Genomic DNA, 25188 nt, shown 5'->3' on the forward strand with positions numbered 1-25188 from the left:
ATTCAAGAAGCCCTTGTGAATCTTGGAGATGTACTAGAAGACATCAGTATAATATACATTAAAGAACCAACTACCAAATCAAAGAACTGACCACCAACATTAGTATATTAAGCAACCCCCAAACTAGTGTTGGTGGTTCCCTTGCTAGGCAGTTGTTTGTTGTTAATGAAACCAATAGAATTATGAGCAACTGAGAAGATTAAATATTAACTATGCTAACCGGGCAACAACGAGAAAGAATGGAGCAAAATTACTTACTTTGGATGGTGAAAAGCAAGCTGAGCAGGACCAAGCTGGTGAATGGCTTCATCATGCAGAGCCAAGAAATGTATCATTAGACAAAGTAACCGTTTGTCATTAAACCTCTAATGCTTATTCAGCATAGCTAATCCTCTATAGGGGATGATGCAAAGGATAAAGAGGTGTGTAGAATGCTACTTATCTAGCTTTTTATGGCTACCCTTCCCGTCAGATGTACCTCCCCGTATTTACAACACTCTCAGAAAACACATTAAATTGTCATCTAGAAGAAACTGTCTCAAGCACATGAATAAATATATCACTTAAGAGAAATTACTTGATGCCAATTGGCATCTGATACCATTTGACATAGATGTCAAGTACTTCAGATTAAACATGGCCCTTAATCCTTCAAGGGGCTAAATGTTCAGCCTCATTTCAGAAGGATCTTTCTGAATGCATAACATCAGAGACTTTGGTCTTTTGAAAATGAGGGATAAAAAAGTAACGCCACACTTCTAAACATGCTTACTCCAAACATTATCATTCCACATGCCCTTTATTGCTTTTTGAAAACCATCTGTCCCATGTACATTCCACGGTCTGAAAAATACCCAGCACAAGCTTTAAATAATTAGTTCTAATTAATTTTGATGTGCTACTAATTGATAATAAAATGCATGAATGAAAAAGAAAACTGCTACATATGCATCCCCATGGAAACATTGGAAGAAACCTGAAAAAATCAAGTATTCCTTTCCTGAAGATCAGCCTTATATAATGGCTGGGAAGGCTCAGTTCATGTGGGTCCTTGTAAGCCGCCTGTGGATTGGTGCATCCAATGTAAAAGTGAGCAGATCAGGAATAATGGTACACCTAGATCAGGAGTGAGGATTGTGTCACCTTCCAGGTGCCGCTTGAACCGCAACTCCAATTTTACTATTTTGGCACTTGTTTTACATGAAATTTCAAATCCCTGATTAAGGGACTTTGTTACTGTTGTCTGCCTTCAAGTCATTTCTGACCTACTATGACCTTAAGGTGAATCTATCATGGAGTTTTCATGGCAAAAATTGTTCAGAGAGCGTTTGTTCTGAGCTGAGAGAGTGTGACTTGTTCAAGATTATCCATGGCTGAGAGGAGAGTCAAATTCTAGTTTCCACAGTTGTAGTCCAATGTTCTAACTACTACACCATGCTGGCTGTCACGGCTGACGGATTATCATCCACTTAAAGCTAAGTATGTGTCATTACTATCACTAGAAGCAAAAGAGACTAAACTGAGACTGTTATACTTTGGATGTAGAATGAGTTAACATGACCTATTGAAAAAGATACCACTTGAAACTTTATCACACTAGTGAAAAAATCCACTTAAAATCCGGTTTCTACCTCCTGCAGAATTCTGGGGTTTGTAATTTAGTGAGGCTGTTAAAGGCTCCTCCCTAAATTAGAAACTTGGCAAACTGTTTTTAAATGTATATTTATTATCATTTTATGTAATTGTGCATTTTATTGGTGTTTTTATATTGTTGGAAGCCACCCCAAGTCCTTCTTCGGAGGTCGAAAATAGGACGGGATACAAATGTTCTAAACAAACAAACAAACAAATTCCAGAATTATGAAGGAGAGAGAAACTGGATTTTAAGTGGATTTTTTTTCTCTAGTGTGATGAGGCCCTTGGTCAAATGGAAGACAATAGGAGGTAAAGAGCAGTTCATGTTTAGCTGGCAGAAGAGAAGGCTGAGAGGAGACATGATGACCATGTATAAATATGTGAGGGAAGTCATAGCGAGGAGGGAGCAAGCTTGTTTTCAGCTGCCCTGGAGACTAGGATGTGGAACAATGGCTTCAAACTACAGGAAAGGAGATTCCACCTGAACCTTAGGAAGAACTTCCTAATTGGGAAAGCTGTTCAGCAGTGAAACTCTCTGCCCAGGTCTGTGGTGGATTATCATTCTTTGGAGGCTTTTAAACAGACTGGATGGCCAATCTGTCAGGGGTGCTTTGAAAACAATTTTTCTGCTTCTTGGCAGGGGGTTGGACTAGATGGCCCAAAAGATCTCTTCCAACTCTACGATTCTGTTATTCTAAATGCACTACAAGTGGATAGACTAAATCAAGGAAGTCATGGCTTTGAGTTTGCAAGACCTAGGTAGGGCAGCCGATGACTGGGGATTTAGGAAGTCTTGTATTTATAGGGTCTCTGTAAGCCAATGTAACCTGGCAGCAAATCAAAACATCAACAATGCATCATTAAAGCCATCTGATTAGGAAATCTGTTTTCTATAGCCATAAACCCCATCTAGCTGTTTTCCTCTCTAGTGTAAATAGGTAGCTTGTTTAGCTATATACTGTTGCTAAGATGCCCTAAGGGCAGCGGGTGAATTTTTTACCATGGAGATGGTGAATCCACTCTGTATTTTACCAAGGCTTTCCTGCAGCTGCTCTGAATTTAAAGAGAGCTCTGCTAGTGCCAAACCTCTGAAGGGATAACATCCAAGAAAAAGGAGATGCAAGCAAACAATGAAACGAAGCCAAGCCATATTTTTTCCACAGTGGAAAGCAGAAAGCATTGGAAAATGCAAGAATCTCAACTTTTCAAATTTTCATTTTATTTTACAAATCAGTAAATGCAGATCAAATTTACACTCCTTAAGGCAAGAGTCCCCATGCAAGTAATACACATTTATATTAAATCCAAAAAAAGACATCCAACATGGGAACTCATGTACAAAGGGAAGGCGGGCAACTTTGATTTTATTAAAGAAATGGACAAATCTCCCTGATACAGGAACTTTTTGAGACCAACTTGCTATGGATTATAACTAGGAAAAAATTGCAAACAATAGCAAGAAATCCTGATAGTCTTCTTAGTACTGCATACAATCAAATCAACATTATTTAGAAAGGAAAAAAATACAGTAGTGCATACAAAAAAGTGAAAATAGAATCCTGTTCACATCGAAGTGTGGACGTCAGTGTGCCAGTGGTCATATTGCACTCAAAGTTGAACTCCAGGATTTTGGTTAAAAGTTAGCTTTTCCCCATTTTGGCAATCAGTTCATCACAAATCTTTGTCAGTTCTTCTATTTCTTTATTCTGGAAAAGAAGACAGAGAATAGAGAGTAAACACTGGTCAGTGTAAAATGCATTTAATTTTGAACAGCTGCCATCACATGCTTGAATCTTTTGTTAGAGATCACCGACAGTTCAGAGGGCCAATGACAAGATGGGTGTGAGCTAAGAAATCCAGAACACAGTCCACAGTTTTATAAGGTTTTATACTTGCAAAAGAGAACTCAACAGATTTTTTTAAAAACACAATGAACTTAGCTAAACCTTGCCTCTAAGAAAATGAGATCTATGCCAATCAGTTGTTTGACTAAACAAAGTTACTGCATTGAGTTGGATCCAGACATAGAGTGCATCTACTCTATAGAATTAACACAGTTTGCCACCACCTTAATTGCCATGGCTCAATGTTATGGAATCATGAGATTTATAGTTGGGTGAAACATCTTGGCAAATAAGGCTGAAGACCCTGCAATCCAGGCATGAGCAAATTTTGGCCCTACAGGTGTTTTGAACTTCAACACCCACAATTCCTAACAGCCTACCAGCTGTTAAGAATTGTGGGAGTTGAAGTTGAAAACACCTGGAGGGCTGAACTTTGCCCATGTAATCCTATTTCTCCCATGATTCCATAGCATTGAACCATGGCAGTTAAACTGGTGTCAAACAGATTTAATTGTACAATGTAGATGTGCAACCTAACTATCCTGGTCACAACCTAACTATCCTGTGGAGCACCACTAAAATAAAGCTCTTGTTAACAACTTCCACTTAACACTCATAATATTTTATTATTTATTTATTTACTGTATTTATATGCCACCTTTCTCACCCCTGGAGGGACTTGAAGAGGTTTACAATATAGGGTAAAGGTAAAGGTTTTCCCCTGACATCAAGTCCAGTCGTGTCTGACTCTGGGGGCTGATACTAATCTCTATTTCTAAGCCGAAGGGCCAGCACTGTCCGTAGACACCTCCAAGGTCACGTGGCCACTATGACTGCATGGAGTGCAGTTACCTTCTCATCAGAGAGGTACTTATTGATCTATTCACATTTGCATGTTTTCGAACTGCTAGGTTGGCAGAAGCTGGGGCTAACAGTGAGAGCTCACCCCGTTCCCTGGATTCAAACCTGCGACCTTTTGGTAAGCAAGTTCAGCAGTTCAGCGGTTAAGCCCACTGCACCACCGGAGACTCCGATTTACAACATACTGATGGCAAAAATTTAGTACCAACATACAGTACACAAAGAAATCAAAATAACTAATTACTACATATAACCATGAACTTAAAATCAACTAAAACATACATAAGACATACATAATATTCAAACATTCAGACAAAGCATAAATCATCCTAGTATAGACATTAAAATCCCATGATCCAGAAATCATATACCAAAGCCATTCCAAATAGTTATTGCACATGTTTCCTAATTATTCTTTGTAACACATTCCTTATTAGCCAAAGACTTGAACCCATAACCATGTCTTTGTTCTCTTTCTAAAGGTTAAGAGGGAGGGCACTGATCTAACCTCACTGGGGAGGGAGTTCAAGAGCTGAGGAGCCACCACTGAGAAGGCCCTGTCTCTCTTCCCCGCCAACCATACCTGCGACGGAGGTGGGACCGAGAGCAGAGCCTCCCCAGATGATGTTAACCTCCGTGATAATAGGCTTACGGCAAGTAGTAAGAATTCATGAAATGGATCCTGAGATGGAACAGCCAACTGTTTGTACTAATGTCAAAAGGTAGGACTCACCATAATTGTCGCTTTGCTTGCTCACTATTCCCTGGTCTCACGATTGGGAGCTTCAAAGAGTTTACCTGGTATCATCATTCCATAGTTTACTATAATGATATCCTGGTGTTACTGGAATATTAACTCATTCTAAGCTTGACTGCTGGATCATGAACCAAGATGTGCATGTGGAGACAAATAGTTCTCCAATCAAGGAATGAATCTGAATGTTATCATTCCAGATTAGCTTCAAGCAAGTAACCATAGTGTTTCATCAAGGACTCAAAGATACCCCCCCCACCCCACCCCCCCACAAGCAGCTTCAAGGTACCATTCACAAGTCACCTTTTGTTCCAGTGTTCTTTCCAACGCATCCACTTTCAGCTGTTCTTTACGCAGGCTGGCTTGGTAAGCTGCTTGTTCTTGCTGAGCCTTGCCACGGACTTGTGCAATTTCAGCATTGGCTCTGTGGAAATACAATCACCAGAGTGAGTGCCAAGGACAGATTGTCTTGCTTTTGGTGTCTAGTAATAGCATTAAAATACTTGGATGAGGGGCAGGAGGGAAATTTGCCTGCTTGGAGCATACTCTTAGGAAAGCTGAATTCAAGAGCTATCAGCTGCTTATATTTTTTGTGTGCATGTGTGCATTCTATCTTTCTAGAACAAACATACAAGCAATCATTATTTTATCTGAAATGCATGATAAACTAGGGCATTTTAGGACATAATGGCACAAGCACAGGGCTCAAGTACCAAACTGGTTGGTGCTGGATGTGGAAGTGCGCCTTTACAAAGCTGCCAAGTATAGACTGGGGTTCTGTTACTGGCATTAAGTAGAGCTTCAGATGTGGGGTGAATTACACATCATAGTGAAACAGTTATTTTCTGCTGACAACAGCAGAAGCAGAGTGACACATCCAACAACATTGTGCTTTGCACTTGCAATGGCACATTAAAGCAATGGCATCAAATCACTGACATATGTTGTGCTATGTCGATATTCTGCATGAAAGTTATGCAGTGTTTGTAACGCATCTATGTACAGGAGCATTTATATAATTCTAAAGGGATACTGAATTTTGGATTTCAGAATTATAGACTAGAGATGCTTGACTTGATCATGCCAATTAGCTTAAGGAACAAGGTTTCTAACTTTAGCACAATTTTTCTTTGTGATCCACAAAGCCCCCCTGATGGGAATGTATTATACAGAAGCCTATGGTTATTGTCTGAGAGTGCAAACTCCCACCGAGCAATTAAATACCTGTCTAGTTTTTCCTCCGCATGAATTTTGAGAGCTTGGTATCTCTGCTCCTCTTTCTTCACTCGCGATAAATATTCTTGTGCACATTTCTTTAGTACTTCTTCATTCTTAAATGGAATAATTAAGTAGAATAAATTACCAGAAGAGGAAGGGGTGCATTTATAGCATGTTGTTCAAATTTTTACCAACCATGTTGCTTTACATTTCTGTATTTTTAAAATAATATTTGTATGCCGCTTGACATTATGAGAACTTCAGGCAGTTCATAGTATAAACAGATAGACGTATGATCACTGGCTGGAAAGGAAAGAAATAAGGAAATCTAACTTATATTTAAAACACTACAGTTATTGTAGTGAATCTGAGTATTCATACTGTGTAACAGTCATCTTCTACAGAAGTTATAGTTTTAGCATTCACATCTAGGAAAGTAGAACATACATACAATACATTAAAATACTAGTTTAAGGAAGTTATTGTGGCTCATTCTTCCGATATAATCACTTAAGGCCCACCTCAAGCAGGAGATGACCAGAAGGCAGCTTACAAGCTGCTCAACTAATGAGCCATCTGACCCTGAAGCTCTGATACAGGATAGGACATACTATATTACAGATTCAAGACGGCCAATTGAAACATTTACACCTAGCTCCAACAGACAAGAGTTCTTTCTCCCACAGATATATAAACCCAATTTTCCAGTTTCCAACAAACCTCACAACCTCTGAGGATGCTTGCCACAGATGCAGGCGAAACATCAGGAGAGAATGCTTCTAAAACATAGTCATACAACCCAAAAAACCTACAACAACCCACTATTACAGATTCAGTTCTAGTCTACTAGACCACTGCTTCTTAAACTGTGAATTCTGACCCAATGGGATCCTCTTAGATTAATGCTGGGGTCCCAAAAAATTGGCAACAGTAACCTACTGGCTGTTTAAGACATTGACATGAATCTGTTGTACAGTGTTTACAGTGGACTCTGCTGAAGATGCTTCAGCTATACTTCATAAAAAAGAACAATCACCCTGTTTAGCAAGCCTTTCAAAAGCTGATTTGTTATCGGTAAATGTTTTATTTTCCTACTTATCTTATATACCTGTATACCTAGTGTCACTTAAAAATTCCTCAGGCTGAAAAGGGTTGTGAGTGGAAAAGTTTAAGAAGCACTGTACTAGAGTATGGAGGCTGCCATTACTGGTACACTACAGTTATCTACCTTGAGTAGAGCAGTGGTTCTCAATCTGTAGGTCCCCAGATGTTTTGGCCTTCAACTCCCAGAAATCTTCACAGCTGGCTAACTGGCTGGAATTTCTGGGAGATGTAGGCAAAACACCTGGGGACCCACAGGTTGAGAACCATTGGACTAGAGCAGTGGTTCTCAACCTGGGGTCCCCAGATGTTTATGGCCTACAACTCCCAGAAATCCTAGCCATTTACCAGCTGTTAGGATTTCTGGGAGTTGAAGGCCAAAAACATCTGGGGACCCCAGGTTGAGAACCACTGGACTAGAGGAAGGTAGTCGCTGCTGATATCCCTCAAGTATTCATATTACACAGTTATATCACTATTACTACAAGTTAAATTCCACAGGTTGTGTCCTATTTGATTCTGGAATTGGAAGTTTTGAGAGAGGAACATACAGATCTCATCCAGAGAGTTTGAGTGCCTGGGCACTACAACTCCCAGGATTTCATAGGATGGAGCCATGGCAACTAAAGTAGAATAATAGCACTATAAATGTGTAATGTCAAAAAACCTTGGTCATGCTTTGAAGCCAAATGAAACCCTTGCAATGGACCTTATGTGGTTGCAATCCCAAGACTGTTAAACAAGACTGTAAACATGATTGTGGTCAATTGAGCACTGATCTAAGAAGCACTGAGGATCTAAAAAGATCTAAGAATTTTCCATAGAAACTTATGTCAACCAGTCCCTATGCTAAATGAAAAATCCTAGAAGAGCAGAATCAGAATTAGAAGAGACCAGTTCAATCCTTTGCTATAGGACAAGTCTTGGTTGTGATTGATCCTTGGTTGTGACAAGCATTTCTTCACAGGGACGTACCTTCCTAAATCCCTCAAGGACTTCTTTCATCTTTTCATATCTTCTAAAGAGATCTGCTAATGATTTTTCAACAGAATTCAGATCCGATAGTGCTTGCTCTTTTTCAATAATCAGTTGCTGGACAGTATGATGGGATACAGATTTTTCTCTCTGCTCATCCTCTGTGGGAGACAATGATAGAAGAGACTCTGGTAAGAATGACAAACCCATTTTAATTGCTGTTTTCTAGTGTGACTTATAGATGATATTAAGTATCAAGAACAGATTATATTCTCTTCTTGAACACAGAATGCAAAGAAAAAGATTCTACGAGGAAATGAATGACATTTTTGCCAATAATATGGCCATTTCAAGAAATTTGCTTAATTGAGCATAGTACAGTTCTTAATTCAGCAAAACTGGGATACCTATGTAGGCAAAATGAGTCCGAAAAGCTGGCAGATTACAATGTAATAACAATTATGTCAGAAAAGGTTTGCTGGATCAGTCCAGCATCCAGTTTCCCTACAGCGGCCAACGAGAGCCTCACATGAAGACAAAAGACAACAATACCTTTCTTTTGTTGTTCCCCAATGACTTACATTTATGGATGCTTTCCTTCTGATCCTAGAAATAGTATGCAGTCATCATCTATATCAGGATTGGCAAAGTGTTGCCACATACAATCCCAGGATTACACTTTTGTGCCCCTCAAGAATCCCTCAAAACTTTCTAATCCCTCAATTCTTAATTTAAGAACGACATGGTGGTTTCTAGACACGTTCTGCCTCCAAACCACACAGAGGGTCCCCAAACATGTGAGAATACATGAAAATAACTCATGTTATTCTATAACTCCCACACAATTCCTAGATAAATAATAATAATAATAATAATAATAATAATAATAATAATAATAATTGTTCCCTTTGCAGTCCCTCTCATAATGATGATGGGAAGTGATGTAAGGCACTGTAGAGGAAAAATGAGATATTTAGGCTTCTTTTTTAAGAGGTTGAGTCCATGGACAGTTGAGGGGGAAACTGGATCCTGGTCCTCATGCAGTGGCCAACCTGGGCCTTTATATACCAAATGGATTGTTTTATTATTCTCCATGCAAAGCGATATATTTGGTCACCATGACCACATCTTGAGGTAGAAAATTCTTTAGTTCAACTAGACAATGTGCAAATAAATGCTTTTGTCTTTTTGAAAACCTTCATTAGATGTTTAGTCTTCATAGAGTTTCTCCTCCCAACCACCTTTTCCACACTATTCATAATTTTGTACATCTCTATTAATTCCCCTGCACAGGAAAGTTGCAACCTTTCTGTTTTAAATTGTCAAATCTTTAAAGATCACATGACATACTACAAAATTTGTTCTTAGCAAGCATTTATGTGTCTAGCAAACCACAGCTCCCTGTTTCCCAGCATCTCTGTACAACACAGACACTAGCAAACATGCTTTTGTGTTTACATAGCAGATTTGTGCTTTCATGCAAATCTTTTGAGTACAGACCTTTAAAAGGTAATGTGAAGTAGTATAATCTGCTTTTGGCTGATGAGATAGGATTGTTGTTGTTGTGTGTCAAATAATTAATGTATCTCTGTGTAACACAATCTATTAAAAATGCAAATAGTATAAATCCAGCATAAATTACACCTCAACTACAAAATGTTTCTCTTCCATTTTTAATTTTATAGCACCTAATCAATGAGCCAAATTTAACTTCTGGTTAACACTGCATAAAGGAGCCCCTGGTGGTGCAAAGGGTTAAACCTTTGTGCCAGCAAGACTGCTAACCGAAAGGTCGTATGGTTTGAATCCAGGGAGCAGGGTAAGCTCCCATCTGTCAGCTCTAGCTTCTCATGTGGGACATGAGAGAAGCCTCCCAAAGGATGGTGAAACATTTGGGTGTCCCCTGAACAACATCCTTGCACATGGCAGAAGCAACTTGCACTTTCTCATGTCGCTCCTGACATTGAAAAAAAACTGTATAGCATAAAATATTCATATCCCTTTCTTCAAAGCACTGGAGAAAAAAAGCATCTCTTGATATACCATCATTCATTGATTTCATTGTGCAAAATAACTGCTAGAGAAGAGCAACAGGTATAAGCTGAAGAAAATATTGTCTGGATTTTCAATTTGGAATAGTGCATTCAATCCCCACAAGTGGTACAGAAAATACTTACCTATTCAATCATTTGCTTTTAGAAAAGGCGGCTAATAGCAATAAACCATATACCAACCCCATCAAGCAAAGATTATGCTAATCAGTAAGAAAAGTGTTGAAAACAGAGGGGGGAAGAGAGAAAATATGTGATAATGTATTCTTTTTAAACTTTGCAAAAAGGGCTTCTTTGCACCAGATTTTTTGAGCAACAGCAGATATTAGAAGATTCCAAGAAGGTAGAGCTGAGACAATCTATTCCGACCTATTTTATACTAGGATTCTCAAGTCCAGCAATTCTGAAATGAGGCCTGGGAAGATTTATAGAAGGGAAACCTCTAAGTTAAAAATGTTATATGTTATGCCATATGGCAAAAATTAGCCGGGAGTGAGTGAACAACTGCCCTGAATATGTAAACCTTTCAGATTATTTTGCATACCACTAGAACGCGTGAGTCCATCCCAAGCAAATCTTCAAGATTTCCTTATAGTAGCAACCTCTGACATCTCATGGAGTTCTACTCCTGTAGAGAGTTATTGCACCTCTGGGTCCACACAGAACTCTTTCATTCCACATTTTGGATTTCAGATTGTGTTTTGAGTTTGTGTGGATTTTCAGAACAGGAAGATGAATAATCAAGATCCATAAAGCCCAGTGTCTTATCTGTCTTATATATGTATGTATATATGTAGGATCTCCTGCCGATGCAGCTGGTTAAACCACTGAGCTGCTGAACTTGCTGACTAAAAGGTCAGCAGTTTGAATCCGGGGAGCGGGGTGAGTTCCCGCTGCTAGCCCCAGCATCTGCCAACCTAGCAATTTGAAAACTTTCAAATGTGAGTGAATCAATAGGTACTGCTTCGGCGGGAAAGTAACGGTGCTCCATGCAGTCATGCTGGCCACATGACCCTGGAAGCCTCTACGGACAATGCCAGCTCTTTGGCTTAGAAATGGAGATGAGCACCACCCCCGAGTCGGACACAACTAGACTTAATGTCAAAGGGAAACCTTAACCTTAAGCATTAAATCTTTTTTTAAAATGTAAAGTTAATAAAAGTATGGATTTTTCCATTTACATTTCCTTCCAATGCATTGATAAACATCACAGATCCATTCCTGTCACCCATTTCTATTATCCTGTGTTCTCAGCCATCTCAGGATGCAATATTGCCACACTTTTCTCATAATTATCAGAATTTTTAAATGTAATTTTTAAATTTTTAAATGTACTATTGCCTTCTGATAATTATTTCTCTTATCTATCACAAAAAAACCCCCAAATACTCGAGGGTTATTTTTCTGGTGCAAAATGATTTTTATAAATCTAAATCCTGTCTTGTTATCAGAATCATCAGCTTTAGATATCATGTCAGAGTGGCAAAACATTTCCTTGAGTGACCTATGCATCCAGCACTTGAATATCTTCTCTGGAATAAAATGGCCAGATTGTCCCCATAACTGAAGTTTGCATGTCCTGCTGAAGGTTGAAGGGTACAGTAACTGGTTAATGAGGCCAAAAGAATAGCATTTTCTCTTCTTATAAAAATATGCATGAAAGTGACTAAGAAGTTTATAGAAACTGGATATCAGTTGAAGCAATGGCCCCCATCAGCATAATTCATAATGCAGAATTATCCATGGAAATGCTTTGGAAACAACTGGAATTCATAGTTAGCCTGTAATAATATAACATGTTGTTGCCACACCCTAACTCAGGAGGTAATGAACCTCACAACACAGACTTTGCCACTCCTTTGCAAACATATGGGTAATTAATGCCTTGTATTCCTGTGAGGATACAGCAAAATAGACAGAATACAAGCGAAAGAAAAATTGCAATATGCAGGTGCCAAGGTTGGCAAAAGCATTACTTACCAGGCTTGCCTTTTATTTGGATTTGCAAGCAAAGAACAAGAAGCAACAAAAATGGAAGCAAAATAGAAAAATCAGGGAATTATCAAGAAAGCAGAAAAATTAAATGCAACAATCTGTAATGCAGAGAGCACAATATTCTCTTAATTCAGAGATGGAGATCAAAACAGCATAGTTGTCTTGAATTGATGAATTTGGTTTTGGCCAACAAATATAGGGATGGTAAGCAAACATGTGAATGAATGGTTCAGTGAGAGCAGGAAATCAGGATGTAAATATGGAAACTGTGAAAAATGGAAATGCTTTTTATGGAATTTACTCTCACAAAATGTCAGGGACAAAAGGACCATTCAAAGGGAACCTGCATAATCTGTGGAGCACTGGCTTATCCAGATGAGTGATATTTCACTCAATAATCCTTTCCATCCGCCAATGCTTTTAAAAAATAGGTTTCTGTCAGTGGATGGCACTCCAAGCTACAGTGTGGCAAACACAGAACACAGCCAAAATGCAATTTAATTTTAGAAAGCAAAAAAGCATGCAAGAATGGCAGAGATTGACGGAACAGTTCTAGCAAAGGAAATCATATGAAGATGGACAACATTTGAAGGATACATGCCAAAGGATGCCGATAGTCATACACAAAAACAGTTAGATGAAACCCCTGCATCACAGCTCACACATTCCAATCTCTAGAAGTGAGCAGACATTTTTGCATTTGTGTCACAGGCACTGCATTACTTAAGCCACTTCTTTAAAGCCTTATCATGACTATTTGACCCAATTCAGCGTTTCATCGAAAGGGATTAGCAAAATACATTCAGCTACAGACTTATGAAGAGCTCAGAAAGGGTCTCTTCAAGCTGTATGCAGAAAGCAGAGTGATATTTGTCTTATTCTTTTCTTGAAGGATTTCAACCTTTAGAACTCAATAATTGATGCAGCATACAGACAATATGTGTGTGTGTGTGTATACACGCATACACACACACACACACACATCCCATCCCGTATGCATATCTAACCAGGAAGCATAGACAGATATATGAGGATTAGATGGCATCCATTTCTTTTCCTTTTATAATTGGAATCTGAAACCCTGCTGTCAACACACAAAACATCTAGCCATCTAAACACTTAAACCATCCAAACTGAGCATTAACCACCACTTAAGTATGATTTCTGATTCTGTGTCTGATTCTGCATCTTAGCTCTGGCAACCCAGACTGGAAAGGTATTTTTTGTTACCAATATATTTGTAGGCTCCGTAGGCTCCAATTGTCCAGACATCAGCCATTTGACGCAATGAATATATATACCTCTTCATGACTCAAACCTCTCCCATGTGAAAAAACTCTTCTTTCCAATGGGAAAGAATGGTGTCACTATGAACCTCTATTATGTTTATTTTGCAGCAGGTAAGGGAGGAGAGTCAACGTGATATAAGGGTCTTGAGCGATGGACTAGAACCCTGGAAGACAAGCCTTCAAATCCTCACTAAACTATGGAAATCCACACCATGACCTTCGGCAGGTCACACTTTATTAGCTTAATAAGAAGGTGATGGCAAACCTACTTTGAATAAATCTTGTCAGGTGTTTCAACAAAAGTCAAGAGTTGATATGAAGGCACGTAACAACAATAACAACAAAGTGAAGGAGCCACGACTTCTACCATGTTAAAAAAAATCATTCTGAATCTCTTTCTCTGATTCTAAACAACCCTGAGTGATTTTCCTAAGGGTTTCACAAACATTAGCAACTTTGCCAAAGGGTATGAACCTGCATGATTTAAGTGGCTATGCCTTATGCCCAAAAGTCTTGTGAAGATCACTTATGGATGCACATGCATAAAGCTGAAGTGTTATGATGTCCGAGTTTAAAAGATGGATGTGGTAAGTTTAGATTTTGTTATCCAATCAGATAAACAATGTAGGAGGTTCTTCTGGCAGACGATCTCAACAAAAGCTCTTAAAACATGATTTAGGAATTGGGATGGACTTCATCTAGGCCCAATGGGAAAGGAGGGGGCAGGGAGAGTGGCAAGTGTCTTGCTCCAAACAGCTCCTTTTCAGCCATTTTGCCTCATATGATTTAGCCCCATTTCCTCTTTATTCATATAGAGATATGAATGTTTTGTCCATGCTTATCTTTGCATGGATAAGGACATCTGGACAAGTGCCTAGAGGAGTGGCTGCTTAAAGTCTAGTTCCTTCAGGTCTGGAATGAATCCAGATCCCAGTCTGAGTCTCAGTCTTTCTCATTCTGGGAGGGGAGGTGTAAAGGAATGATCTTCTAGAGAAGGCCACAAATGAGGTCCCCTTAGCTCAATGTTAGAGTCCTGAAAAATTTTCTGGACATTACCTAGTGGCTGTTTTAGACATTTACACAAATTTGAAGTGCAGTATTTACAGGGGACTGCAAAAGATGCTTCAGCCAAAACTTCATAAAATAAAAAATCAGCCTGTTTAGCAAGCCTTCTAAGTGCTTATTTGGTATCACTAAATGTTTGATTTATATACCTATTTTACACACCTACATCTACCATGTGCCTTCGATGTCCTGTGCATCTGATCCTATGTTCTTGTTGTAGCTGGATGTTGTTTGGGTATGTAATGAAAGGCGGGGTGCTGTAACGATTATTCCATCTCCTGCTACTCCAGTTTCCATTTCTGGGTGTGCTTTCCCTCTTGTTCTTTAAATGAGATGTTGGATGCTTGGGATGCCAAGGTCTATTTTCATTTTGTGGCTGTTTTATTTCAAGTAGTAGGTCTTCATTGAGAGTAGGTAATAAGGACAAGAATTTGCATCTCACCTCTGGATCCTGGAATGTTAGTTCTATGCTGCCTCTATGACCATTCTGTATCAGACATTTACAGAATACACCATTATTTAAGTCCAATGTGTACCCCAGGGCAGATTGTAGTTCTGCTAGGTGTTCCTTTGCCGATATCATTGCCCCACTTGGTTTCTTCACTGGCCAATTATGTATAATCACTTGCCCTCCAGAAGGGTGTCTCTTTCTATGTTGAATGTAATTGGAGGACGGTTTTCTTTCCAGCTGTTTGGGGAGTTTGCTATCTACTTCTCTACTATCCTCTGCCATTTCTTTGAGTCTCTTTTGGAGTGCTGAGAGAGTAGGGCATTCACTTCCTGTGACTGAAGCCTCTTTTACAGCAGGACTATTAGAATTTTTAAATACAGTATCAAATCTAGCATTATTCTTGTTGTTGTGTGTCTCCTGGTTGCAGGGAAGAGAAGTGTCTGACTGGCCCTCCAGGAACTCATCTATTACCTGGAATTTTGGGTCTGAGGGAGTAAGACTAAGCGCCGAAATTGATTTGGTGCTGTTGGGGCACAGCTCGTTTCTTCCAACTAGAGGACATCTCCTGGAGTTCAGGTTCCAGTCCTCCAATATGTCACTTAATTGCTTGTCCATTGTTTCTGAAGATAGTTTGGCTACTTCTGGTTCATTGTCAGCTTGGCAAACTACAGATCCAGTACTTCTCTCCATTTCTTGGCTAGAGCAATTTCCTGGAGGTGCTGCAGTCAGAATCCCAAGCTCTACCAGACCAGTCAAAGCTCCAATGGTTGCTCTTAGGCCAGAAACTTCCCTTTGCAGCATATCCATCCTCTGAAATAATTTTTCTGCTGTCTGCTCTACTAGGAAGCATTGGTCTCGCATGAGGTCATGCATTGTAGGTTCAATGTTCTCTTTAGCTGCTGGATGAAGTCTGCCAGACCTCTCTTTAAGAGTGTTTATAATTTCTTTGTATGAAGATGATTGTCTGTTCAATGCTGGTGAGGGCGTCACTTCCATTAGACCTGGGTCAATGGACCAATTAGCAGCATGTTCGTTAAGGGAGAACTGAGAGATAGATTCTGCTTCATCACAATCCTCTCTTGCCTCCATTGTAATATAAACAGTCTTTAAGGTACTTGCTTTGTCTAATGTGGTGAGATCTATGAATTCTTGATTCAACCAGTGCTCACTTGCTATTAATACTTTCTCAGCGTTCTTTGGGTCATAGTATTCCAAAACTAACTTTTGAACAAAAGTAGGCAGAGTATTAAGAGCAGAAGCTTTGTGTATTTTGACCCATGTAGAGACTATTCTATGGTGTTGAAAGTTTATGCCTAAAATCAAAATCAAAATTGTTTGATACCCCTGGGCTTTGGACAAAGATGATGCTATTTTTACTAGGTTTTATCCATATAATTTAAAATTTATTGAAGTTATTAAAAAGTAGGAAAAATAAGTTCAATAAATAAGTCTCATATTGAATTAATAATAATAAATGTTTGTTTAATGAAATAAAGAATAAAAATAAAATTAAAATAATAAAACTGTAAAATAGTAAGTAGTAAAAATAGTAAGAATTATAAAATTACCTAGATGCTAAAAATTCTCCATGAATTTGCTTTGTGAAATACAAAAATCTTTGTAAATGTCAAAGTTAGAGCAAATCTCAGTGTTAAGATATATTTCTGGGCAAAGATATATGGAGCAATGTCCAGTCATTGAGGGGGTAATTTCACTAACCGGAAGCCTTTTCTGTCAATCCACTTCTTCAGCAAGAGGTCAGTTGAAAGTACCCCTGAACTTCAGACTCTTTCTTTGTTTTTCTTGCTCTTTGAACCTTCTCTTTCTTACTCCCTCACTTTTACTCCTTCTCAGCACCGGATAATTCTCACAACAAACAAGTAGGTTTGAAACTACAGCCACCACGGGGCTGAGAACGCAGGGAGAAGAAATTATAACAAGCCGCCTTCTAGTAGAATAGCCTTAGAGTAGTATTTTGCTAAATCCACAACAATGATTTAAGAATAAATGTTGCTTCAGCTTCCAGAATCCATAGAAAGCTAAATGGGTCAGCTTGTTTTTCTCACCCTCTTCTTTTTTCTCAGTGTTGATTAATAGAATATTGCTGGTGACGTTCAAAACTCCTCTGAGATAAGAGTGGCTTATCAGTCTGTTGTCAGTATTCCTCTCTAATTGTGCTGCTTGGAGGATTAGGGAGTGAAAGAGACGTGGCTCCGGCTACGCTGCCATCTTCCCTCCTCCTCAACCAATCTACACACCTGCATACCTGGTGTCACATAAACATTTCTCAGAATCAGAGAAAAGGAAAACCTTTTCTGAACTAATATTACAAGAGCACTCCATGATAGGTTTGCCTTAGGGTTACCTTAAGTCAGAAACAACTTGAAGGCACACATCAACACAGACTGTCAAAACTATGCTCCTTTCTACCTATTAAAAACAGCTAACCTACAGTTCTAAAAAGCAAAGGGTTACCAATGAGTACTTTAGGGCAAATTTTTAAGTTTGATCCTTATCTTGTACTGTAGAAATGGCACCAGAAAAAACGCACATATACAGAATGTTTTGGAAAATGTTCCAAATTATTACACAGGTGTTGAATACATTTGGTAGGGTGATACAAATACTGATAAAAGGAGAAAAAAAGATAGGATGAGTATTGAGAGCGACAGAAACAAACTACACACAAACCCTTGATCTGGTGAGACTATAACAGTGGTGGACAACTGTGGTAGGTCAGAGAGGAAAAATGCCACCCTAGCGTCCTACAGGAATTACATGGACTGCCTAAATATCCTAAAATGAAAGAAGCAAAATTAGAAAGTGGTTGTAGTTCACTGCTTGTTTTGAGAAAAATGTGAAGTTTTTAAATATTAAATAATGCAGCAGGCCCCAGAATCCATTTTAAATGGTGAATTCCTACTTCTGGAGAACAATTTATCATCCTTTTTGCCATAGAAAAACAGTCTGGGAAGTCTGGAGGGCTTGAGTGCCCCAATGACATCTTGGAAAGCCAAATACACCAACACTGTGCCAACTTCGGATCTGAAATACCATGCTTAATACTGCAAGCACTTCCATATTTGCAAAGTTACTGTGGATACATAAAAAAGAATATAAATAGTGCTGTTCCCCACAACATCATAAATATTCCAAGGCTTTCAGAGTGATGTTCCTTTATGAGCCCTTAATCTGTCCCTCATCACATTGCAAATGAAGCAGATATAAAGTTTTATTTTCTAACCATTCAAATAATATATTTGCAGAGTCTGAGAGATTAATCTCAAAAGCACTGTAATGATTAATCTTTGATCAGATAAAGCTGATGTTCTGTTAACAGGATGACTCTGTTTTGACTGTGCTACTAGACACAAACATTTGGTGCCAAAAGCACTTCTGAAACTGAAGGAAGACAAATGTGTCCCTCAGATTCCCGGTGGTCCACAGAGTTGTGATGTTTTGCAACAAACCAGCAATTAACAGCCAAACTAATTTGGAAAAGTTATCCCCAAAACAAGTTTAGCATTGTAAGACAGTGAGTTTTGCAAGGCAACATGTTCAAAAGCTCTGGGGCATTTCCAGATTGGAGAGGTTATATATTTGAAATTGCTGAGTACTTGTCTTGGTATCTGAAGATTAAATACTGACTAGCAATCATATAAATAAATTTGTAATCAGTCAGAAAGGGTTCCTTGCTTTGAGGTGGAGGGGCCGAAACCAAATGAGAAAAATTGCTCTGGATGTTTTTTCTTTCTTTTCCAGACTGAAATTCATTTGGGAGCCAGCTGTGTTGTCACCATTTCTTCTTTTTCCTTTTAAAAATTAATAAAATGGCTGACTGCAATCTAATTCCACTTCTCCTCACATATGTAATATATGATGCGTGGCTGAGGTATCTCTGAACATTTCTTTGGAGGTAAATTTCACTGTAATCAGTGAAACCAGCTTTCAAGTGAATGATAAATATGCTCAAGGGGCCTGCAGGAATGTGAAAGGGTTTGCGAGTGTGTAGGAAGCCTTTGCCCCCTATTTGCCCACTAAAAGGGGTTTTGTGCACTGCATCCCAGACATCTTTTGAAAGCTCCCAGAGTGAAGTGATGCCAAAACCCCTTCCGTTGTGTTGTGCCCTGGATTGTGATCAAAGTGCTTAGGATTGGATTATGAGTTGCTAAACATTTCTGTATCGACTAACCCATGAACTGGGAGCTGTGCTAAAAGACACACACAGAGACAAACATATGCATATGGAGAATGAAAAGAAAGCACCCATTGGCATTAGTGATTACACTGTAAGCTATCATTCTAATCACAAATGTATTAAATAATGCAACAACCATCTAACTAATTAACAACAAATTCTGCCCGGGATGCCAAGACTGTATATACAAAATCAGACATCTGAATTAAATAGTTCTCTGAATTTTTCAAATCTCATTTTCATGAATATATCATAGCTATTAAGTTAATTGCAGATATCATAATTTTTTTTCTTAATTTTTTAAAAAATACCAAAGAAAAGTGGATTTTTAGATCAAAAGTACAACTCAGCTTCACATTAATTCCTATCGTCTCTGATTAGACCAAGGAGTCTGTCTGTCATGACAATAGCACCTACCTATCATCTGAGCGATTGTCTTCTCATACTCTGAAACGATTTTCCTATAAAGGACAAGAAAAGATTAAAATGAATGTGTCCGTATAAGTTACTTTTTACAATAGCATCAAAACACCTTCAGAATACATAATGGGGAAAATAAGGGCTGAGTTATAACCTAAATATTTAATCTGAATTCAGGATTCAGAAAAGGGGAGTGTATGGTCTACAGATGCCAATAGACTGCAGTTCCCTGAGTATCTCAGTATTGGCTATGCTGACAGGTGCTGATGGGACCTCCAATCAGGTAATATCTGGAGAGCTAAGAGTTCATAACTCCTGCATAATCAACACATGGCACAGCCAAATATATAGTAGAACTATTAAACCCATGCTGCTGTGTTCCATAACATGATACCCAACACGTGTGGTCTTTCTGGGACTAGATACAACTCCTTCTTCTATGCTTCAGGTACAGTAGATGCAGAAAAAGAGCTTTCATCAAGCATCTATTAATATCACTGACAATTAATATGGAATCTCTCATACTTGACTTTGAAATCTGGAAGTAATTTGCTAAAACCCCATCATCAGCATGGGTAGAGAGCATGTATAGTTTAGATGGGACTCCAAGCATCTAAACTGGATAAGACTTGTCAGCAAAGCAGACTAGAAGCCCTGCATGGATAATATATCAAAGATGTCATAATTTAAAGTTCTCTCTTAAGACTATTAGAAATCAATGAACTTTGTTACTAACTTCAAGTAGACGACAGATTGTGTCCTTCTGCTATTCCATATGCCCAATTAATAAATTTGTGTGGGAGGAAGGATTTCCTAATTTTGCCAGGAAACCAGGACAGCAAGAAGGAAGGATGATGATTTGCCTCCTAGTGCACTCAGTTTCGTATATTTAAAATAATTAGCAATTGTGTTCTTATTTGGAGAAACAGAAAGCATAGGTGATGCCATTCAAATCCTTGCTTGTCCCAGTTTGAAGACAAAACTTTAAACCTTCAAGCAAAGTGACAATTCTACAGCTTTGCCTTCACTTTAAAACACACATACCCAACCTCCTATTTTGAATTTGTTCTCAAAAAGAGGCTAGCTAGAATAAGGAGATTATAAGCGATTTAAGCAGCTCATCCATGTCTTTCCAGAATGAAATCAGGCTAATGAAATGTGACTAGCCTTGATCCGCAGCATTTGCACGGTGAGTCACAATTTGCAAAGTGAATATTAAATAAAGTCAAGCATGTGCTTCCTTGCCTGTTTCCCCCCCTCTAGATTCTGCCATACTGAATAATTCTTTGAAGATATTTTAAAATTTGATGATTGGAAAAAACCCAAGTATATTTTTCCATATTACCAAAAAAGTATCACTAGTTATTTAAATGAAAAAATGTGTGAGTTTTATTGCTTTATCAAGCTGACCTACTGCTATGGTCATCTTAAATAAGGATGAATAAGTCACAGGTTTAAGTAAGAGCTGAAGAAGGCCTAATTCCACGTGAAACTCCCTACACAGTAAGTCTTTTTTTTAAAGGTCTGCTCAATGCATCCATTCTGCCACAGGTATGCTATGTTGCTATACAACCAGAACCTTTTTGGCAGTGATATTGTAGCATATTATCAAGTGAAGTTTTTGTGGGGAGATTATCCTCAATTCTGTTTTAATGGTACACTTTTTTCCAAAATGGCTTTTGTGGTCTCATGTTTATTTTATGTATTGATTTTAATTAATTGCAGTATCTGTACCTCTGATATACTGCTGGGATGTTGATTTTATAGTATTTTAGCACTGCTGTATAAGGTTTATACCAATATTTTGTTGTAACGCAAGTGGGCATTGCCCTCCCCCCCCACCCGATGTGTAATGGGAAGTTGCTGCCAATTGCAAGAAAAACAAGGTTGAACACTGTGAAAGCCACCCACAATCAGCCACTTCCCAGTAGACTTAAATCAAAGAAAAGTTTCATGGGAACCACCACTCTTCTAAGTGTTCCTCCAGCAACAGCAAGAATATCCCTGTGGGCAGCAAAATCAGGCAATTCCAACTGGATGGCTCCCCACAAGGTTCTTCTTCCGGGAACAAACCAAGATTGGGCAACATGGAAGTCCCTGAACAGACTCAGAAGTAATGCTGGGAGATCACATGACAACCTGGCAAAATGGCACTACCTAGAATAGTAGTTCCCAACCTTTGGGCCTCCAGGTGTTTTGGGACTGCAACTCCCAGAAATCCGAGCCAGCTTACCAGGTGTTAAGAAGCTGTGGGAGCTGAAGTCCAAAACACCTGGAGGCCCAAAGGTTGGGAACCACTGACCTAGAAGAGTCCTCCATCTAGTGCGACTGTGGAGAAGAACAAACAACTTATCATCTGTATGCTTGTCCACAATGCCCTGCCTCATGCACAGAGGAAGAACTGTTAAAAGCTACAGACACTGCGGTCGCGGTTGCCCGTTTTGGTCCAAAGCTATTTAGCAGCTTGTGGGAGTCCCTTTATTTTACCAGTTTTAAACTTATTTATTTATGCAATGCTTTTGATATGAAATAAATAAATAAAACAATATTTTAATAATGTTTTTGTTAACAACTTTGCAGTTATTGAATAAATGCTTTAATAAATTTAACTTCAAACAAGTGCCAAAACCTGCCAATTGTTTACATCCAATGCACTTAGAACTGACATGACAGTCTTACTTTTTCTGGGCTACAAGAAAATGCTTTTAATTTCAAATAAGCTAGTCATTTAGAGTCCATTAGACATCTTTTTATTAAGAACTAGGGAAGTGGGAGGTTCCAGCACTGACAGCTTGGTTCTACATTAACTAAAAATACAGCTGCCACTTGGCTCCATTCAAAATTACTGAAGCAGTTTGCAAATGAAGAACGGATCTAAACTTTGGGTCTTGACTACAAATGGGGTCCCCTGAGCACAATGTTGGGGCTCCAAAAATTAGCAACTGTAAAAGGTTTTGGTGATGAATGTATTGTCGAAGGCTTTCATGGCCGGAACCACTGGGTTGTTGTAGGTTTTTTGGGGCTATATGGCCATGTTCTAGAGTCATTCTCTCCTGACGTTTTGCCTGCATCTTTGGCAAACATCCTCAGAGGTAGTGAGGTCTGAAGACAACAACCCAGTTTCTGTTATGCTTTTTGGTGAGCCACAATATGAATGTTTACAGTGGAGTCTACAAAAATACTCTATGCAGTTTTCTACCAAAAGGCAGTACCCTACAAAGGAAAAATCACCCTGTTTAGCAAGCCTTGCAAGTGCTGATTTATAGCAGTAAATGTCTGATTTTATAACTATTCATATCTAGGGTCATGTAATAATTTCTCAGGTAGAAAGGTGTCAGAATGGGAAAATGTTTAAGAAGTCCTGATTTAGAGAAGCCATTTCATGTTAGCAGCAATGATTCAGCTGACTTTCAGAAAGATCCCCAAAGTCATTTCAGGTACAAATCACCTACAACCCAGTGCATAAATACCACACATTATTTTTAACACAGATGAGCCAATATAGTTCAATCTCAGTTTCACTCTAATTTTAGAGGACCTAATATAGTTCTGTCTCAGTTTCAGTTTCTTTCCACCCACTGTTTCAACATTAGTAAGGACCCAGTAATAAAAGTTTTAAAAAGTCAGAAGCACATTAACAGTTTTTTAAAGGAGAAAAGCCCATATGTTCTTTCCCATCTTAAAGAACAGGCATAGAAAGATAAAAACACACCTCATTTCCATAACTTCCCTCCTGCTCTCTTCATATTTCTCTTTCCATTCAGATATCTCTCTTTCCTTAGCTACGATCTATTATGAAAAGAGAAAAAAATATCATCATAAAGATACCAAGAGTCAATCCAAAATGGGTAGGGCAAGTTTTATAAATCAAAATATGTTGGCATATCTATTTCTTCTATTTTAAAACAAACTTAAGGCTAGGGAAATTAAAGAGGGTAAAATCCAGATCCAGGTTAACAGAGGTTAATCCAGCTTAAATTGTTAATAGAGATAGAGAAAGTATCTTTCACACAGGAGAAAAAGACATAGGGCCTACAGATGTGCTTTAGTTTGGACCCCATCAGTTAATATGACATTCATATTATACTAGGTCCCCCCCCCTCACCAAAAATACAAAATCTCACTCACATTATCAGAAGATGATAAAATTGTAGCTCATAACCTCACTTTTACATGTGCAACACTGATGTGAACTTCACACCAGTGGAGCTTGCCAAAATCTGACCAAAGACATCTAAGTGTTATAAATTTAATAAGCTAATACATATGGTGCCCGTGTGTGTGTTCTTCTGTTATATATACAAAAACAGCTGTGTTGAAATCCATACTTCAAGCAAGATTTTTTTCTCCAAATAATTATCATCATAAACAGACTGACCATATGAAACAAATGGCCAAGTAAAAGAAAATTATTTACACTGCAAAACTGTTTACAGCTGAGGTTCAGGGAAGACACTATCCTAGCTACTTGTTAGTTTGGATTAAGGGGTAAAATGCTGTTGCACCCGTGTAGGAAACACCTCTGTACTTAACCACCGCACTCCAGTCCAAATTAAATCAATAAAAAAGTTTATTGAAGATTATATAAGCACTTCAGCAACATTAGTAAAAACTTCAAAGTCTATACATATCAAATAGTCCACAAGATTCAAGGTAAAGGAGTAAGCAGGAATTCCAAAACATCAGAACAGCAGGCACATGAATACAAGGAACAGGAAGCACAAAGCAGCATAAAATCCAATACAAAAATCCAGGAATAATCCTTAAAACTTGGATGCATAAAACCAGAACAAAGACATGAAACTAGAATCCCCTTGACCAGGACTTGGCAAGAGCTGTTGTCTCAATTACCAACATTGACTAGACTGGTTGGTCAATGCTCCCGGGCCTCTCTAATATAGACATGAAATCATACCTTCTCACATGAGTTTCTGATATAGGTTTCTTCTGTAATGGGGGCTGTGACCTTTGAAGATTCTGCTGAGCAGCCCGAAGTTTACGAAAACTAAGTCTCCTATCAACCAGCTCATTATCTAGCAACTCAATATTCTCTATACCTGGGATTTCAGTCTCTCAAGTCTTTTCCCTATAGAACAGCTCCTCTGCACCATCTTGGCAACTCTCTGGAATGTGACCTTTACTAACTGCTGGAGACACAGACCGATCATTTTTAGGACTTAAAATGTGGACTCACAGGCCCAGAATTCCCATGATCCATGTCCACATGAACATTGGTATCAGCCACAATCATGAGCTGAACTGCAACAAATGCTGAGTTAGGAGCACATCATGATTAAGGAATACTGTGGAATATATTACTGAACTATGATT

At 38.6% G+C, this 25188-nt stretch overlaps 1 protein-coding gene across 10 annotated transcripts in view; it reads right to left on the reverse strand.

The window, feature by feature from the left end:
• Nucleotides 1-2832: 2832 nt before the first annotated feature.
• Nucleotides 2833-25188, reverse strand: part of TACC2 (transforming acidic coiled-coil containing protein 2) — a 212729-nt gene continuing 190373 nt past the window's right edge. For all 10 annotated transcript variants that reach the window (XM_060768557.2, XM_060768563.2, XM_060768556.2 and 7 more), the window contains 6 exons: nucleotides 23570-23646; nucleotides 19855-19898; nucleotides 8389-8549; nucleotides 6319-6425; nucleotides 5398-5518; nucleotides 2833-3341 (listed from right to left, as the gene is read on the reverse strand). In XM_060768557.2, the coding sequence (XP_060624540.2) occupies nucleotides 3276-3341; nucleotides 5398-5518; nucleotides 6319-6425; nucleotides 8389-8549; nucleotides 19855-19898; nucleotides 23570-23646 (576 nt within the window). In that variant the 3' untranslated portion in view covers nucleotides 2833-3275. The remainder of the gene's footprint in view (nucleotides 3342-5397; nucleotides 5519-6318; nucleotides 6426-8388; nucleotides 8550-19854; nucleotides 19899-23569; nucleotides 23647-25188) is intronic.

The sequence above is a fragment of the Anolis sagrei genome, chromosome 3, assembly GCF_037176765.1.
Source record: "Anolis sagrei isolate rAnoSag1 chromosome 3, rAnoSag1.mat, whole genome shotgun sequence".
In the NCBI taxonomy this organism is placed as follows: Eukaryota; Metazoa; Chordata; class Lepidosauria; order Squamata; family Dactyloidae; genus Anolis; species Anolis sagrei.